At 41.8% G+C, this 20,644-nt stretch overlaps 1 protein-coding gene across 1 annotated transcript in view; it reads right to left on the reverse strand.

Moving 5' to 3' along the window:
• Window positions 1-20,644, reverse strand: part of fgfrl1a (fibroblast growth factor receptor like 1a) — a 103,889-nt gene that overhangs the window by 65,627 nt on the left and 17,618 nt on the right. Inside the window, exon 3 of the mRNA XM_047354620.1 lies at window positions 8,601-8,873. Within this exon, the coding sequence (XP_047210576.1) occupies window positions 8,601-8,873 (273 nt within the window). The remainder of the gene's footprint in view (window positions 1-8,600; window positions 8,874-20,644) is intronic.

Here is a 20,644-nt window from a genome sequence, read left to right on the forward strand (position 1 = left end):
TAACCAGAGTCTAACTGTGTTTTATTTAACCAGAGTCTAACTGTGTTTTATTTAACCAGTCTAACTGTGTTTTATTTAACCAGAGTCTAACTTTGTTTTATTTAACCAGTCTAACTGTGTTTTAGTTAACCAGAGTCTAACTGTGTTTTATTTAACCAGTCTAACTGTGTTTTATTTAACCAGAGTCTAACTGTGTTTTATTTAACCAGAGTCTAACTGTGTTTTATTTAACCAGTCTAACTGTGTTTTAGTTAACCAGAGTCTAACTGTGTTTTATTTAACCAGTCTAACTGTGTTTTATTTAACCAGAGTCTAACTGTGTTTTATTTAACCAGAGTCTAACTGTGTTTTATTTAACCAGAGTCTAACTGTGTTTTATTTAACCAGAGTCTAACTGTGTTTTATTTGACCAGAATCTAACTGTATATTATTTAACCAGAGTCTAACTGTGTTTTATTTAACCAGAGTCTAACTGTGTTTTATTTAACCAGAGTCTAACTGTGTTTTATTTAACCAGAGTCTAACTGTGTTTTATTTAACCAGAGTCTAACTGTGTTTTATTTGACCAGAATCTAACTGTATATTATTTAACCAGAGTCTAACTGTGTTTTATTTAACCAGAGTCTAACTGTGTTTTATTTAACCAGTCTAACTGTGTTTTATTTAACCAGAGTCTAACTGTGTTTTATTTAACCAGAGTCTAACTGTGTTTTATTTAACCAGAGTCTAACTGTGTTTTATTTAACCAGTCTAACTGTGTTTTATTTAACCAGTCTAACTGTGTTTTGGTTAACCAGAGTCTAACTGTGTTTTATTTAACCAGAGTCTAACTGTGTTTTATTTAACCAGAGTCTAACTGTGTTTTATTTAACCAGAGTCTAACTGTGTTTTATTTAACCAGAGTCTAACTGTGTTTTATTGAACCAGTCTAACTGTGTTTTATTTAACCAGAGTCTACCTGTGTTTTATTTAACCAGTCTAACTGTGTTTTATTGAACCAGAATCTAACTGTGTTTTATTTAACCAGAGTCTAACTGTGTTTTATTTAACCAGTCTAACTGTGTTTTATTTAACCAGTCTAACTGTGTTTTATTTAACCAGTCTAACTGTGTTTTATTTAACCAGTCTAACTGTGTTTTATTTAACCAGTCTAACTGTGTTTTAGTTAACCAGAGTCTAACTGCAGATGTTCTGTTTCTTCCCTCAGAGATGGAACATTAAAGAACAACCATGATGCTGGTTGTTCTCTGAAGGAACACAGCAGACAGGTCGGGGAGAAAGTTCTGGAGACGTTTAAAGCAGGGTTAGGTTCTAAAACAATAGCCCAAGTTTCGGGCTATTGAGTTACCGAGGTCTGTGGTAACTCTGGAGGAGCTGTAGAGATTCACAGCTCAGGTGAGATAATTTGTCCACAGAACAGCTATAAGTCATGAGTCCACAAAGGACAACTATCCTGAACATATAGCCAGAAATACAATAGATGGTTTATATCAAAACAGATTCATGTGAATGGCCTAGTCAAAGTTTAACCACGTGTTATTTTCTTTACACGTGATGAGGCACTACTTTGTATTGGTCTGTCACATAAAGTCCCATTAAAATACATTCAAGTTTGTGTTTAAAATGTGACAAAATATGTAGAAGCTCAAAAGATGTGATTATTAATAAAAAAGATGCTGTTCTTACTGTGCAAGCAGTTTCTGATCTGTGTCCTGACCTCCTGCATCTCTGGGCAAAAACTTTATTTTCTGATCTGACTATTGTTCTGCCTGTAGTTGCTTCTCACTAAAATCCTTACATGTACACATCTGTTTAATATCATAAATAATAATAAGAAAAATAAAACACCACCCTTTTATAATGCAGAGCCAGAGTTTTCTGGGATTCATCACAACTGAGAGTCCATCTCCAAGCACTTCCAGTTAGGAGTTTGACCCTGAGAGGAAGGAACACCAACAAACTTGCTGGAAGCTGCAGCTCCAGGTTCTCTGCATGCATTTTTCTATGATTAGTGAGACAGTGTTGAGTGTAACCTGAGCAGAGGCCTAGTGTGTTTGCATGTAAGTGGTGAGGCTGTGTGACTGACATTGAGTTATTTGAGATTCATTTTAGGGTCCATGCAAGCACACAATATTTCTGTGTGTGTGTGTGTGTGTGTGTGTGTGTGACTCAGACCAGAGCTAAAACCCTTAGCCACCTCTACTTCCTCCCCAGATAAAGCACCAGGCATCTAAATTAAAACCACAGAAAACTGAGAAGTCAAACGCTGAGGAGGAATCAGGACACAGCGGCTGAAGGACAGAGAGATGATGTTGGTCTGCAACCTGATCTGATGTCAGAGCTCCTGGCATGGAGACAGCTGCAGATTCACACATGCAAAAGAAACCAGGCATGAAAAGGAGCATGGGATGCTTCCCTACAGCTCTGAGACAAAACAATCTGATATCATTTAGTTTGCCCAAAACATTACAGTATGCCAACCTGAGCTGGTGATTTTAGTGTGCCAGCCACTAAAATGATCCCTTTTACTTTCATAATATGTAGATTCTGGACTAATTATGGTTCAAAAACATATAATTCAACAAGCTTAAAATATATATTTTACCTGCTATGATGACTGATGTCTGATCCAGACACTTATATTCTTATAGAGCATTAAACTCAACTACAGAATAGAGATGCACCAAAAAACTCAGCTTGTACATACATGAGCGCTACCAGGTCGTGCGCAGAGCAACACTCTTCAGGGTGGAGGTTGTTACTGAGGGAAGATGACTCAAAGCTAGTTATTGTCAGGTGCTTAAAAATGAAACCGGAAGTTGTTAGAATGTTCTAAAAAGGAAACCACTTTTAATGGAGGTTTTTCATCCCACCTGTTACTTGACTCAAACTGTTGCAAAAAATTCAGCAAAGAAGAGGAAGCTGGATATATTCCTACAAAGCTGCTTCTGCCATTAGGAAATTCAATATTTAGGAAATGTCACAGCTAAGGATATAAATAATTTATGATTGATCACAACAGAAGAGCTTTTCAAGGTTCTTTAAAGTTACTATGAAGGGATGAATTATTATTTAACACATAACAGCAAACCAGAGCTTTTTTTCTCAGTTTCAAACAAATCTTGAATGAATCTTGTGATATGGTACACATTAAATTAGTCAGGTAGTGTGCTTTAATCTGTCTCATAAAGAAGTGAAAGATCATTTACACTAATGGACCTCAGCTCTGGGAGTGAAGCCTACTCTGAGTTAAGTCATAAAACAAGTGGGTTAAACTATTTATTCCAACAGCTTTAATTAGGTTTATGTTCACAGCAGCCATATTGGATCTCATAGGTTGGCTTGAAGACCTTCAGCTTGCATGTCTCTCTTCAGATTTTCCAACCTGGAGCTCAGATATTCAACTTTACAAGGAGAAATCCCACATGAAAAAGCTGTATCTTGAGGCCCACGGTCAGCTCCAAGCAGCTTCCTTCCTTCTACACACCGCTGGCCAACACACGTTCCCTCTATCATCACATCTGGTTTTAACAACAAAATTCATTCCCTCTTTAGGGGAAAAAAATCCCAATTTCAAATTCAAAACTGATCTGGAGGGTTAGTTACCAGAAACTAAGAGGAAAGAAACAAAAAGTCAAAACTTCAGGACGAAGGAGTGAAACCCTGATTTAGATTTCCAGATTTTAGTTGCTGGAAACATTTTCTAGGTTCACTTTACTGGTGGTCCAGTAAATCCTCTTCTCTAAAACACACAAAGCTTCAGATAAACAAGCACAAACTATTTATTCACACAAATATTTGCCAACCTACACACAACAGAGGAACAAACAGCTGAAGGAATCTTCTAATTTACTCTCCCAACAATAACCCGCACTCACAAAAAGCTTTTCCACCACTTTCAGCCACCATCCTGCAGTGAAACGCTGTCACATCTGGGAAAAATGGAAAACTGTAAAAATATTGATACAAATTAAACAGAAAAATGAGCCGACCTGAAGGAGGAGGAGTGAGGTCAGCAGCAAGGTGCTAATAGGAACAAGGTGCTGAAGATAATCGGGTTAGAAATCGAGATGGAGAGACTATCAGATGCAGGTTTGGGCTCATTACTGTGGACCGGAGCGGTCATAGAATAATTACCACAGGACCACACAGAAGAAGGGCAGAGATGAAAGTAGCGTGCAGGAGGAGAGAAGAACCACAGCTTTACAGGGAAGAACAGAGCTGCAGAAACACAGAGACACCTTTTGTTTGAGTCCAGATATCATCAGTGACCATCCATCCATCCTTTCATCATCCATCCATCCTTTCATCATCCATCCATCCTTTCATCATCCATCCTTTCATCATCCATCCTTTCATCATCCATCCTTTCACCATCCATCCTTTCATCCATCCATCCTTTCATCATCCATCCTTTCATCATCCATCCTTTCACCACCCATCCTTTCATCCATCCATCCTTCATCATCCATCCTTTCATCATCCATCCTTTCATCATCCATCCTTTCATCCATCCATCCTTTCATCCATCCATCCTTTCATCCATCCATCCTTTCATCATCCATCCTTTCATCATCCATCCATCCTTTCATCATCCATCCATCCTTTCATCATCCATCCATCCTTTCATCATCCATCCTTTCATCATCCATCCTTTCATCCATCCATCCTTTCATTCATTCATCCATCCATCCATCCATCCTTTCATCCATCCATCCTTTCATCATCCATCCATCCTTTCATTATCCATCCTTTCATTATCCATCCTTTCATTATCCATCCTTTCATCATCCATCCATCCTTTCATTATCCATCCTTTCATCATCCATCCTTTCATTATCCATCCTTTCATCCATCCATCCTTTCATTATCCATCCTTTCATCCATCCATCATTTTATCCATCCATCCTTTTATCCATCCATCCATCCATCCTTTCATCCATCCATCCTTTCATCCATCCATCCATCCTTTCATCCATCCATCCTTTCATTCATCCATCCATCAATCCATCAATCCATCCTTTCATCAATCCATCCATCCTTTCATCCATCCATCCATCCATCCATCCATCCTTTCATCATCCATCCTTTCATCCATCCATCCTTTCATCATCCATCCATCCTTTCATCATCCATCCTTTCATTATCCATCCTTTCATCCATCCTTTCATTCATCCATCCATCCATTCATCCATCCATCCTTTCATCCATCCATCATTTTATCCATCCATCCTTTTATCCATCCATCCATCCATCCTGTCATCCATCCATCCTTTCATTCATCCATCCATCCATCCATCAATCCATCCTTTCATCAATCCATCCATCCTTTCATCCATCCATCCATCCATCCATCCTTTCATCATCCATCCTTTCATCCATCCTTCCTTTCATCATCCATCCATCCTTTCATCATCCATCCTTTCATTATCCATCCTTTCATCCATCCATCCTTTCATTCATCCATCCATCCATTCATCCATCCATCCTTTCATCCATCCATGCTTTCATCCATCCATCCATCCTTTCATCCATCCATCCATCCTTTCATTCATCCATCCATCCTTTCATCCATCCATCCTTTCATCCATCCATCCTTTCATCCATCAATCCATCCTTTCATCCATCCATCCATCCTTTCATTCATCCATCCATCCTTTCATCCATCCATCCATCTTTTCATCCATCCATCCATCTTTTCATCCATCCATCAATCCATCCTTTCATCCATCCATCCATCCTTTCATTCATCCATCCATCCTTTCATCCATCCATCCATCTTTTCATCCATCCATCCATCCTTTCATCCATCCATCCATCCTTTCATTCATCCATCCATCCTTTCATCCATCCATCCATCCTTTCATCCATCCATCCTTTCATTCATCCATCCATCCATCCATCAATCCATCAATCCATCCTTTCATCAATCCATCCATCCTTTCATCCATCCATCCATCCATCCTTTCATCATCCATCCTTTCATCCATCCATCCTTTCATCATCCATCCTTTCATTATCCATCCTTTCATCCATCCATCCTTTCATTCATCCATCCATCCTTTCATCCATCCATGCTTTCATCCATCCATCCATCTTTTCATCCATCCATCAATCCATCCTTTCATCCATCCATCCATCCTTTCATTCATCCATCCATCCTTTCATCCATCCCTCCATCTTTTCATCCATCCATCCATCCTTTCATCCATCCATCCATCCATCCATCCATCCATCCATCCATAGACAGATTCATGTGGGAAGCTTCTTCAATGGTCATTTCACACGGTGGTATTTTCCATGTTTTAAATTCACTCATTCAACGATGCACAGACAAACTGAAGAACTACTTCCTTTCTTACTTCAAAAGAAAAGCTGAATCGAGGAGTTTATACTGTAGAGAAAGACAATATTTTTTTCTCACAGTAAGAAATGAAATCAGAATACATTTATCCTGTTAAGTTTAGCCTGATTTAATGTTCAGAGTCACTGATAAGAAATATTGTGATCATTAGCAAACAAAATAAATTCAGTAAAACAATTAAGATGGCGTTCCTTTTTTTAACTGAAGTGACATTCTGGTTGATTATGTAACCACTAAGGTATTAAAACTTTTTTGTTGGGAAGGAGAAACAAATTTGTGTCAGTAAGTGAATTGTCAACATAAATGAGACCATATTGGACCTATCTGACAGCACGGTACCATTTCATCGTTTCTGCAGAAGCTGCTGCGGTGCTTCCAATCATGTCAGACACTCGTCCTCAGCAGCTGGACGTTGGTCGGATCTAACAAAAGACCAACATAAGAACTCTTCAATGTCGGCCAAAAAGTGGAGACAGGAGCATCTGACCATCCCTTAGATGATTGCTCTGTTGGGGTGGAGGGGGTGGTGCCCCTGTTTGATAAACATGTAGCTCATTTCAGGGTCTGCCTGCCGAGACAAATGATTCACTCGTGCATTTGCTTTAAACATTGTTTTTGCTGTGTGTGTGTGAAGTGAATGAAAAGGGACAGTGAATGAGAGAGGTGGGGGAGGGGGGGCAGCAGCTGCCTGCCTGGATGACCTCAGCGGCAGCTGTTGTTGCCCCCCCTTAGACCTCCACCCTCCACCCGCCTGCCCCGTGTATGCCAGCTCCTCTTTGAAGTTCAGCTCAAGACCGATGAAGCTTTGAATCACATACCGATTCTGATTAGGGCAGAGCATGAAAGCAGATCATCTGCTGGCATCAGGCCAGTTTGTGGTATAGACCTGCTGCAAAAATCAATTTCTTGTCCAAAATGTTCACATTTAAATCATCTAAATCGCAGATTGTGCTTTTATTTTAGAGAAGAAAACCAAGATAAGTACTGGACCCTGCAGAGTTTATTATTACGTGCAAGGGATCAACCACAGCCTTTAAGACATAAAAATAATGGAAGTCTGTCTGTTGGAGCGTTTATTCCGGCTCCGGTGTTTGAAGTGTCGACACAGTGCAGGGGGAGATGCTTTGGTCAGATTCTGTGGTACACGTAGCAGCTCTAATCTCTATGCTGGCATCCACACTGACTGAAACCTGACACGCAAACACACACACACACACACACACAGAGTGGCATGTCCACAAACATTCAGACACACTCAGGCGTGCAACAGTCCACTGACACAATGACCTTCTGCAGGTATTTTGTTTACATGGACAAGTTTGAGGGAAGCAGCTATTTAAGGTGGGGACAGAAAAGAAAACACACCTGTACAGGAGCTGTTGATAGGGTCAGGGACTACAGTCACCAAATCAGAACTTTATAGAACTGGGACAAAGAGATGAGACTGATTGTCTAGATAGACGGACGGATACAGGCTATGGGAAAGGAGCTGAGGGTTCACTATGAAGCAAAAAGAAGGTCAGAACAACAATGTCTCTCTTTCATGAAGACATTTACATCAGGACACAGACATGACATTCAAGCCTGACACAACATCAATAAGAGAAAAAAACAAAAGCATCTTTTTCACAAAAGCCTCAGTCATTATTCCAACGACTGTGGTCAGAAACACAGTGAAGCCAGCTGATCATCTCTCAGTCCATAGCGAGAGTGTGCTGCCCAGGAAAGATGCCCCAGCAAAACAAATCAACACCTTCAAGCTGGACTGAAATCTGCAGCTGTTCACATGGACAAGAAAAATATCCTCTGGGGACAGGTTTGATGATCAGACGAGACAAAGACTGAGCTGTTTGGAGACAAAGACCTGAAATACTGTATGTTTGGCGGAGTCAATGTGAGACTTTCAAACACTGTACTAGGTGTCAAGCATGGTGGTGGCAGCATTATGCTGTGAGTGTATTTTAGTCTTTGACTTCACCTAAACCAGCACCTAGAGGGTTGATCCCAAACCTACTTTAAAACTGGCTTTGGAACGGTTAAAACAGGCTGACGTTAGGTTTCTGGAATGGTCCCAATCTAGACCCTGTTGTATCTGTCCCAGGAACCAAACAATGGTAGTAAACTCAAACAGAAGTCAAACATTCACTCAGAATGATGCCAAAGCTTAGATGACAATATTTTCTTTCTTTAATTGCCAGATTTATAATCAGTTAGCCAGTTTTTAGGAACCACTTACCTATGACAATCAGCGTATAGTTGATGTTGACGCTGCCAAAGCCGTTTGTAGCCTTGCAGATGTAGGTGCCTGCATCATCTGTCTCCACTTCCTTAATGCGCAGGCCATGCTGCAACACCCTGAACCGGGTCCAGCCACTGTGGATGTTCCTGCCATCTTTGGCCCACATCTTGAGGGGAGGAGGGTCTCCTTCTACGGGGCAGGGCAGCTTGGCTGTGCGACCCAGTCGGACACTCTGACGATGGGTCACCTTCCCCGACACCTTGGGAGGACCTGAGGCACAGAAGAAGAAAGACATTTACAGCTAACAGCAGCACATTTCAGGTTTTATTTGGAAGGAAGTTTATCCATTTTTGCCAGGAGTCGTGGTCCATGGTAGCAGATCTTTCTCTTTATGAAGGTCAGGATAACTCTCACTGAAAACTTGGGAGTCCCAGGCCTGTTTGCTCTTTAATGCATTTATTCTTCGGTAGATATTAGTTTTGTTTACCTTTTAAATGTATTAAGACCCCTTGAACAAGTGCTACCTTTCCAAGCTCCAACTTCAGTGTGTTTCATTGGGACTTTGTGACAGACTCTCAAAGTACCGCTTCATTGGGAAAACGTTCCCAATAAATACACTGACGTTGAGTTTGGAACATTAAGAAAATGTGGAAAACATCCAGGAGCAGAAATACTGTCGCACAACACTTTACTACGAGGGCTGTTCAGGCCATGATAGATTCCTGCTTTCACGTACACCATCATGAATGGTCAATGGACTGAATTTGTAGGGCGTTGCTCTAGTTCTGCCGACAACTTAAAGAGCTTCACAGTAGAGCCACACCCAGTCGCACTCACATTCATACTCCCATACACAGATCGGTAGGCACTGTTGGGTTAAGTGCCTTGCTCAGGGGGACATTAACTTGTTACAGGAGAAAGCTGGAATCAAACCCACAACTTTCTGATAGGAGCAGCTACTCTACCCACAGGCGACAGTCGCCTCCTCATATTCTCTTCTACACACTATTATAGTCTCTTATATAAGCGGTCGGCCTCGTTCTCATATGACAGCAGGACAGGAACCTGGACCCGATTCTGCTAAAAGCTGATTTTGTGATTTGTCAAACTTTCATTTCAACATTTGAAATTTTAAGACTGCTTATTTTGGATTGTTTTTTCATATTTATGTTGTTTTTATATAATGTACATTGACCACATTAGATCATAAACAGTTGAAAATCAACAACACTCACAACTGGTGTTTTGCTTGCTTATTTGCATTCATTTATCTTTTCGTTATGTAAATAAAAGAAATCATTGAAATTTATTTCTAAAGGTTTACTTTACTGGATGGGTCCCAAAGGGTCCAGTTTCCATTTTAACTCCATTTTCTTGAACTTTAGTAATTAAGCTGAAAGTTTCACCCAACATCAACTGGTTTTAAAAGTAAAGAATATTCTAGTTCATGTCTGAATAGTATCACAGATTTCCTGACAGATTATCGGGAGACTCCATCTTGGTTTACATCAGAAGGTAAAACTGAGACCCAGGATTTTTATTGTTCATTATTAATGCATCTTTATGCTGTACTAGATATTGTGTCATCCAAATATTACAGTCAATAAATCATTCCAGAGTAAACCAAAAACTAGGTTTATAAAAGTGGCTTTGCAAATGGAGGATTTTCCTTTACTTTTAATATAAAGTAAAGGAGGAAACCTGAGGAGTTGGGTTTTATTATGGACAGAGATGACGTGCTGAGACATAAAAATCAAGCATGACCTTGACCGCTCAGTAGCCAGACTACTGAGGCACAGCACACTGGAAAAACACAGGGGGGAAAGTAGCACGACTGAAGTGGAAAGGTGGGAGGAAACGATGGAGTGAGCGAAAAATGATGAGGGGGAGGAAAAAGGGAGAAAGGAGAGAGAAGAGGTAAAAGATTAAGCATTATGGCAATGAAGGGAGTCGGTGGAGAAGGGGATTTAAATACAGCCTGGTGGTGAAGGAAAGGCCTAAAAGGACACACACACGAAGAACCAGGGTTGTAGGAGTTAAATCCCTGCTGTATTTTACAGTCTGACCCTTTATTACGTCTTAGGTTGAAACAATACTTTGCAAACAAAGCAGGAAAAAACTCAGAGGTCACCATGTGGCAAAGAATGTCATGAAAACAACAAAACAAACGGGAACTGTAGGGAAATCTCCACATCATGTGCCGTCCCACAGATTCATGACCTGCAGGACGACCTGACCAACATGACATTCCAATGGAATACAGATAACAATGTAGCTGATAGAAGCTTATCAGGCAAGATACATGTGGAACAAAGATCTTCCATTCCTTAACGCCGGTGGTCATTTTCAACTCTAAAGTACCTCGATCTCTGTGGCTTTTTCTTCTCCTCTTTCAACATCTCCTCAAATATGTGATGTTAGCAGCATCAAGTACAAAAGGTAGGACTATGTTTGCCTAGAAGTGCTGAGGGCATCATTTTTAGCCCGTAGAAACAGTAGAAGATGCTGTGTGGTCTTGGCATTGCTACGGTAACCAGTTTGTAAAAAATTCCTCACTTTGCTACATCCATATGGATCCATATCCTATAGTTTTCAAGGCGTTCGCAGTCTGAAGTCATGTTGCATTTCATCTGACTTTCACATCATCATTCTGGCTCCGACTAGCATCCACTCAGATCTCTCTACAGCAGCAGCATCACTGCTCCACTAAAGGCCTTCATAGATAGTTATGCTCTCTGCTTCCTGACCTTTCTTCATCTTGTTATGATGTGGTCAGAATATTGTCGGCTCCCATTGGTCACCAACTTAATAACAAAGAGAGGAGAATGCTCTGCCACGTGAAAGCAAGAGACAATGAGCAGGACCAGAAATGTGAGGATCAACCAAAGAAAAGAGCATCATGAGGTACATCACTCCAGGAGTTCCTCCATGCTGTTAGATCAAGCTGTAGATTTAAACAACCATTAGGAGCTGCTGCGGTGATGTATGGAGTGAAATGTGTGGAAAACAGATTGGTCACACAGATGGATCCACAGGTGTCTCCTCTGCTCTTTGTTCTGTTTGTTGGATGAAGAAAGGTCATCCATCCTTCAGTTTCGTGCATGGCTCAAAACGGTGTTAATCTCAACCTTTCATGTTTCTGTAAATGTGATTATTTTTCAGTGCACCTTCCCTCCTCTTTTTGTTTTATTTTAGTTTTCTATTTTATGCTAGTTTATTTTTAATGTTTGTACAGTATTCTTTGTTGTAAATTTTCCCGTATTATTTTTTGGTTTTATATTTTTACCTGTGTGAATATGGTCGTCGCACCCATGGGGGATGTGGGTGTTTTAACACCCTCACTTTTCCCACAGCACTTCCAGTCTGTTTCCTTCGTATTGCACCCCTTGTATTTCCCCCTCCTGGTGCTCCTTGACACTGGCTGCTGATTGGCTGTCCCGCCTGTCTTGTATTTGTCTTACGTTCAGTCTGTGGTGAGGACACACCGGTATGTATCGACACAGAGGTCGCTTATTGCTAACATTATGTTTCTCTGGATGTTAAATGAAAAAGTAACAAATGTATATTTTTTGGGACTAAACGTTTTTTTGTGCAAACTAAGCAATAAAGTATTTAAATCATTTTGAGCTCAGCTTTTACCACTGCATCTAACTGGTTTAGGCAAGGTAGTTGCAGGAGGCATCAGTTTCAGAGAGAGCAGACTTGGCTCTTTTAAATGATTTGAGGTGGTGTCACTTTGGTCCATTGGTCACTTTGTTTTTGTTCAATGTAACATTCATAGGAGGAAATCACGAGGGGAACTCAGGGGATGTGTTCACCCCCCTTCCATAAAGATGCCCACCCCCCCAAAATCTTTGTAAACGCAAATAAAAATTTTAAATAATAATATAGCAATTGTAAAAAAAAAATGCAACTCAGGGGGTTTAATATAAACGTAAAATGCGTTTCTTTATTAACCGCATGCCGTTTCCAATGAGTGGGGCTACCGGCAGCTCGTCAGTAGTTCCATGTTTCAGAGGGAAGTTTTTCCTGATTTCCAATGTGTAAAAGACAACTGGCTCCTCTCGATGTGGAGGAGCAGCGGCTCTACTCCGAGCCCCTCCAGGATGGCCGAGCTCCTCACCCTATCTCTAAGGGAGTGCCCGGCCACCCTACGGAGGAAGCTCATTTCAGCCGCTTGTATCCGGGATCTCGTTCTTTTGGTCATGACCCAAAGTTCATGGCCATAGGTGAGGGTAGGAACGTAGACCGACCGGTAAATCGAGAGCTTCGCTTTCGGCTCAGCTCTCTCTTCACCACAACGGACCGGCACAGGGCCCACATCACTGTAGCAGCCGCACTGATCCGTCTGTCTTCACCAAGGTATTCATCTCTTGAAGGTGATTAAAGACATCTTAGCATCCTCAAAGTTTCAGAAATGCTGCAAACTTGTTGCTAATTTTGTTGCGTTGTATTTCTGGCGCTCTGTAAGGAACTGGGACTGAGAGTTAAGTTGTATTATGCTCTCAACGTTCCTCTGCTCTTTGACTCGGATGGTTCTGCAGGCCCGGCACAATGTTGCTGTTGGCAGTTGGCACTGGGGCGAGAGGGGAGAGCCGAGGAATGCTTTTGATGGAGAGATCCTCACAGCGGGACATAGCTGTGATGTACTCTGGAAGGTGAAGGTGTGTCTCAGACATTCTTCACACTAGAAGATGAACTGTTATTGAAGTGATCATGTTTTTTTATTTAAAATAATTTCATAACACTTTAGACTTTCTGTTGAAAGCTTTAAACCGGTTTCATCTAGGCAGGCTGCCTGCATGAGAATCAGCTTGACGTCAGTTTAAATGACATCAGCAGTACATCTACTGCATGCTTAATCCTCTAAACTGTTCAATTACCCTTATGTTTGTATCCTGTTGTCATTCATCAAACTGGTTATGAGCTGCAGCTCGGTTCCTTTACAGAACCAGTGCCTCCTTTCTGTACTGAGGCAACGGAAGTAGACTGATTAAGTTGTCCTCCTCAGGTGGACACACACACTCATGGATACCGACCCCTCATGTCTAGTCCATCAGTAGGTCAACCGATGCTTGTTACTCCAACCTGACAGTTTACATTAGGCCTGAGGCTGGTACCACACTAAAGGCCCACTGAATACACTCACACATACACGACCACACACTCGTCTCTCTTACTTCTCTTACACACTCGGAAAAGAAAAACACACAGCAGCCAGAAGCACTCGGAGGAATCTGCTGAGTGGTTGGTTCTGCAACCTGATCCCTGCGGAGGCACATACCGCTGGGTTCTGAGAACGTTTGCATGCATGCAGATCTTTGTTTTATGATATTTTATTAAGACATTTGGTGAAAAATGTGAATATTTCTGTTGTTACTCCAGCTCTTTCCGACCGGACCTCTGCACCTCTGAGTTCCTCTCAGTACAGCAGCTGTAATTACCAGTTATATTGTTTGAAACCTCTTTTCTTCTCTCAGCTGCACCTGCCTGCTTCTACCTGAAGGAAAAACCATTGACAACAGACACAAGAAACAAACCAAGCTGCTGAAATGAAAAAACCTACCAAACAAGTTGGTTGGTTTCAACACACAAAAGACAATTTTTCTTAAAGATTTCTCCAACTATCAGGTTAAAAATAATCACAAATCATCATAAACCCCAGAGAAATTTCAGGATTTAGGTTATATATAAGGTTTAAGTTAGGAATGAGCAGTTTTAGATGATGCACCAAACTGAAGCCATTTTAACCAGGAAAAACTAGTTTTGCTGACCCAGTGTGAGCAGATCCACTGTGACTAACTACTTTCTCACGGAAAACTTGACCTCATAACATGTAAAACATAATTTGACTACTTTAATGACTTACATGAATCTAAATAACAGAATGTCTCTGGTTCATAAAAGGGAAAATGGACTTTCTTGGTCCTGTTTAATTAAGATCACTGTAAAATTATAAGGGAACAGTCACAGAACCAGTTTAACTTAGAAACTTCACCGCTACTTTGATTCATAAAGAAGTATTCATATACTTTACACCTCCAGATGTTGTCACACTGCAAAATTCATTGTGTTTTTTTATGACAGATAACACAGTGATGCATATTTGTGAAGTGGAAGGAAAATGATTCAGTTTTCACATTTTGTTTGCTAATAAAAATGTAAAAGTGTGGTGTGTACTTATATCCACAGGGCTTTTTCTCAACAATGGCTTTCTTTTGGTTACTTTTTCATAAAGCCAACATTTGTGCTGTGGACAGATTGTCCCTCTTGAGCTGTGGATCTCTGCAGCTCCTCTAGAGTTACCATGGTCCTCTTGGTTGCTTCTCTGATTAATGTTCTTCTTGCCCAGCCTGTCAGCCGAGGTGGACGTCCATGTCTTGGTAGGTCTACAGATGGTCCATCCTCTCTCCCTGTTCAGATGATGGATTGAACAGAGCTCTGGTAGATGTTCACAGCTTGGATATTGTTGTAGAACCTAACCCTGCTTTAAACTGCACCAGAACCTTCTCCCTGACCTGTCTGCTGTGTTCCTTGGTCTCCATGATGCTGTTTGTTCTCTAATGTTCTCTAAAGAACCTCTAAGGCCAGAAACAGAACATCTGCAGTTAGATTAAATTACAAGAGCTGATTGTTTACAGTATATTTCACTAACAGGCTAAATACATTCAGATTTTTATTTGTAAAAGAAAAGTAAAAAAAATAATAAAATCTTAATAAAAACACACAGACAGATGGTTGTAATTTGAGAAAAATTAATAGGAATTCTGCAAGATGCTTGATGTGAAAATGGAGTAATTTTTAAGTAGAAATGTGGGTTTACCATGACAACGGTCAACAGGTTAATGACAACAAATTAGCCATAAAACCTTTCAATTAAGAATGAAGGAATAAAAAGGGAAAGTAGGAGGAAAACGTTGAGTAGGGAAAAAGACTGAATACACAGATAAGCAGGAGAACTGGGGCTCAAAGTGGGTCAAAGGTCACAGATACTATTTCAGTTCTGTGTGTGTCTGTCATTTAGTGTATGGAGCCTCAGGACCAGGTTACATCTAAGTGAGACCTGACACGGGCCGGGAGAAGCTACTCTGATCTGAAGCCAGCTGACAAGATGGAGAGACCTTTTTCCAACACAGGAACCAGGCGGCAGGATCAGGCTTTTGGCAACCTCCCCACCCCAAGGGACTTCTTTCAGTGCCGCTTTAAGAGACGAACAAAGTACCTACTCGAAAGATGGCAAACCGCTCAGAAAGGCCCTTCAGAAGCCAGACACAGAACATTTGCTCCAAGCTTCCTAAAATAACTGAAGCTGGATCCATTCATATTCTATATTAAATATAATTATGTTCTGAACCTGAGTCTGTGGTGACATGTAAATATTAAACGTGTCTGAATGTACAGTCGTGTACCATATCACAGCAGACCAACTTCACAAACCAGATCAACCTCAGTTTCTGAGAGGCTCATAATCTACTAGTAGGTGTAGTAGAGTAATAGAAAACCAACAGATGTGCTAGCTGCCGGGTCTATATAACGTGTGTTGATAATACCAGCACTGTGGCATTCAGTCAGTGAGGTCATTCATTCTGTGGATAAACAGGAGTCAAACAGGCGGTCCTTGCTGAAGGACGAAGTTTATGGACTGATGGAAGCAACATGGATCTTTTTGGGTCTAAAGGTTGCAGACAGTTTACCAAATGGACCCCAAACACGGAAATCAATAATAATAATAATAATCATCTTTATTGGTCATTGCACTTGTACATTACAACGAAATTTGTCCTCTGCATTTAACCCATCCCTTATAGGGAGCAGTGGGCTGCCATTGTGCGGCGCCCGGGGAGCATTCTGGCGCTAAGGGTCTTGCTCAGGGACCCAGAGTGGTAATCTGTGGAACACAAACCTCCTGTTCTAACCCCTAGGCCACCACTGCCCCAGTTAAAGCTACTGGGAAGCACGTTGGCTCAAGCATCATGGGGATGCTTCTCATGCTGTGGTGTTGGGATCATGGATTAAACTGAACTTCAAAATACCCAAAGAGGTCACGTTGCTTTATGCTGAAGAGGAAATGGTGTTTGAACAAGTGATTTCACAAGACAATGACCCGAAACACAGCAGTAAGGACCGGCTTCTTGGTTCCAGACCAACACGCTTAACGTTATGGAGTACCAGCTCAATCCCAGGACCTTCATTCAAAAGAAAACTTGAGTGATGTCTTCAAACATGCTGTTTCTGTGGCAAAACCAAGAAATGCAGAGCAGCAGTGGAAGGTAGTCCAATGGTCCTGGGCTGGGCCACCAAGAAGATGATCGCCTTCATGCAACATGGCATGAAGCAGCGACATATTTCACTAGATATTAGTTTAGCGATTCACAGGAAAGACGAACCTTCAAGCATTTTTCAGTCTCGGCTATTTTTCAAACAAGCTAATATTTTTTTCTGATACATTTTTCCACTGTTTACAGTGGGGGTGGGAGGCTGCTGACCTCAACTGGGGACATTGTCGGGCGGTGGAAGGAGTACTTTGAGGATCTCCTCAGGGACAGCGCCTCTGGACTGGCAGACTGGGGTGGTGGTCCCCCTTCATAAGAAGGGTGACCAGAGGGTGTGTTCAACTACAGGGGGGATCACACTCCTCAGCCTCCCTGGTAAGGCCTACGCCAGGGTATTGGAGAGGAGAGTCCGACCGATAGTCGAACCTCGGCTTCAGGAGGAGCAGTGTGGTTTTCGTCCCGGCCGTGGAACACTGGACCTCTATACCCTCTACAGGGTGCTCGAGGGTTCATGGGAGTTTGCCCAACCGGTTCACATGTGTTTTGTGGACCTGGAGAAAGCATTTGACTGTGTCCCTCATGATGCCGTGAGGGGGGTGCTCCAGGAGTATGTAATCGGGGGCCCTTTATTAGGGGCCAAGCGGAGCAGGAGTTTGGTCCGCATTGCCGGCACTAAGTCGGACCTGTTCCCGGTGCATGTTGGACTCCGGCAGGGCTGCCCTTTGTCACCGGTCCTGTTCATATCTTTTATGGACAGGATTTCTAGGCGCAGCCAAGGGCCGGAGGGGGTCTGGTTTGGGGACCAGTGGATTTCGTCTCTTCTTTTTGCAGATGATGTGGTCCTGCTGGGCCCCTCTAGCCAAGACCTACAGCATGCGCTGGGGCGGTTCGCAGCCGAGTGTGAAGCGGCTGGGATGAAGATCAGCTCCTCCAAGTCCGAGGCCATGGTACTCGACCGGAAAAGGGTGGCTTGTCCTCTTCAAGTTGGAGAGGAGTTCCTGCCTCAAGTGGAGGAGTTCAAGTATCTCGGGGTCTTGTTCACGAGTGATGGAAGAATGGAGCGGGAGATCTACAGACGGATCGGTGCGGCTGCCACAGTAATGGAGGCACTGTGCCGGTCCGTTGTGGTGAAGAGAGAGCTGAGCCGAAAACGAAGCTCTCGATTTACCGGTCGGTCTACGTTCCTACCCTCACCTATGGCCATGAACTTTGGGTCATGACCGAAAGAACGAGATCAAGGATACAAGCGGCTGAAATGAGCTTCCTCCGTAGGGTGGCCGGGCACTCCCTTAGAGATAGCGTGAGGAGCTCGGCCATCCAGGAGGAGCTCGGAGTAGAGCTGCTGCTCCTCCACATCGAGAGGAGCCAGTTGAGGTGGCTCGGGCATCTATACTGGATGCCTCCTGGACGCCTTCCTCGGGAGGTGTTCCAGGCATGTCCCACCGGGAGGAGGCCCAGGACACCCTGGAGGGACTATGTCTCTCGGCTGGCCTGGGAACGCCTTGGGCTCCCCCTGGAAGAGCTGGAGGAGGTGTCTGGAGAGAGGGACGTCTGGGCGTCTCTGCTGAGTCTGCTGCCCCCGCGACCCGGTCCTGGATAAGCGGAAGACGACGAGTACGAGTACGGGTACATTTTTCTTTGTGTTTTGATGTGGAACAGAAAGTTCAATGTTTGCATATACAGAAATAAAACCCATGACAGGATTATATTTGTTTCTTTAATTCTTGTTTTAATTAGTTTAAACCTCTTTCACTATTTAAACAGACTGCACAACTTTAAACACTACTGTATGTTCCACCTCATACTTAAACTTAGCTGTACACCAATAAAGCAGCTCTGAAGATTCATTCATATTTAAAAAATAAAGACTGAAAATTTTGAATTATTTTACAATTTCTGAAGATCCCGAACTTGCTTTAGAAAAACAGGAAGTAAAGAAAGGGAAAAATTACATGGGAGATAATTCAATGTTTGCCTGTTTCTGAGCAGCAGGTTTCTGCTAAAAGCTGTTAAACAAAATGTAGTTTTTAGCTTAAAAACTGAAATTCCACACCAGCATTTTGTGCAGACTGGTAAATACAAAAATCAAATTTTCCCTCGTTTCAACAGTGAGCTTTAACAGACACTGGTTAGACTGCAGTCTATCTGTAAAAGTACAGCCGTGGCAGGTGTTGTAGAAATTTGAGACGGGGGTCAGATTGGTTATTCAGTCACTGTCGGGTTACCGTCACCAGCTGTGGACACATCTTAGCAAGAACCCACTGAACCAGCCCGGATGGAGTCAAAACTAAAATGAGTCCCTGATTTTTGGGGGTTTTCAGTCAGAGCAAAGTGAGCAGGGCATCTGTCCTCATATATGTTGAGATAACAAAGCAGCGTCCTCGAAGGGACATTTATCAGCATTCTGAAGGCAAACAGTGTTACTCATTAACCCTGATAACACACACACACACACACACAGACACACACACACACCACCATCAGCTGCTGGTGATAAAGAGGTGAATATTTGCTGTGAGGGAGGAGGGAAACGGAGAGACAGAGTGCAGTTCAATCATCAAAGCTTGTTTTCAGGGGACCCTTTAAGGGCAACACCGCCACATGCATGACGTGAATTAAGTTTAACATTAAAGGATATTTGTGGCTGATAAAGCTCTAACCACTGATTAGGCTGGACGATATTAGAAAATACTGCGATGGCCAGAAATTGGTAAATACTGCAATGACGGTATAAGTTGCGATGAATGCGTGTTGTCTTCCATTACTCTTTGACCTTTAGCATTTTGGGTGATGTCATTAGTGTCCGTTGTGGATATCTGCTGCCAGAAGATTTGTCCGACTGGCTGAATATTATATTATGAACCTGAATGAAATATGTTTCATAACACTTGGATTATATTAGCCAACAGTTACTGCACTTGAAGCAGTCATTATGAATATTGCACACAAGATATTGCGATAACTATATATTGTGCATATACATATTGTGATTTTAAATGAAATGAAAATAATTCTTTCTACTTTCTGGACGAAAATAAAACTTAACTGTATCAACAATAACATTTTTATAGTAAAATAAGAGATTGATTTTCTTAAAGTAGACTGATGTTACAGAGAAATCCTCCAACTTATGGGACAGAAGGTAATAAAACTCAACCAAAATAATTTACAGCATATCTCACCCACTTCTTCACAAGACAAAATCATAAATATGATTTTAACATTATTTCTATGCAAATCATTATAAATAAATACCGTGTGACAAACTGAATAGCTGAGAGAAAAAACTCTTATGTGTTGGGTTGTTACATCATTAACTGATTGGAGCAATCACTTATTTATATCAGGTGGCGATGTCACACTGTGTGTGTCAGAGAGGATGACAGGATGTCACTGTTCCTTTCAACAAGCTTCTTACTGCTTTTGTTCTCCTTCTGGCTTCACTTTAAACGCCTCTTTGATACTGAGAAAATCTAACGCTGCAGTTAGCATTTACTGAAGACGCATTCATTGATACGAAAAAGATTTTTAGTTTCCAGCGGACCGATTGTCGAGCATAAAACGGGTCACCAGCTGATTTTTAAGCGCAGCCATTTTACACAAATATAAATAAATTGCATGTTAGACCACTTCCCTGTAATGGTTTCTTATGGAAACCTAACAAAACAATCATCTCTTAATGTTAAAGCTCAGCCCATAAAACCCTTAAAGGAAAGAATAATTCCTGGGTGAAGACAAATAAAAAGTAATCCATTCACAGTAAACCTA

The sequence above is a fragment of the Girardinichthys multiradiatus genome, chromosome 23 (assembly GCF_021462225.1).
Source record: "Girardinichthys multiradiatus isolate DD_20200921_A chromosome 23, DD_fGirMul_XY1, whole genome shotgun sequence".
NCBI classification, from domain to species: domain Eukaryota; kingdom Metazoa; phylum Chordata; class Actinopteri; order Cyprinodontiformes; family Goodeidae; genus Girardinichthys; species Girardinichthys multiradiatus.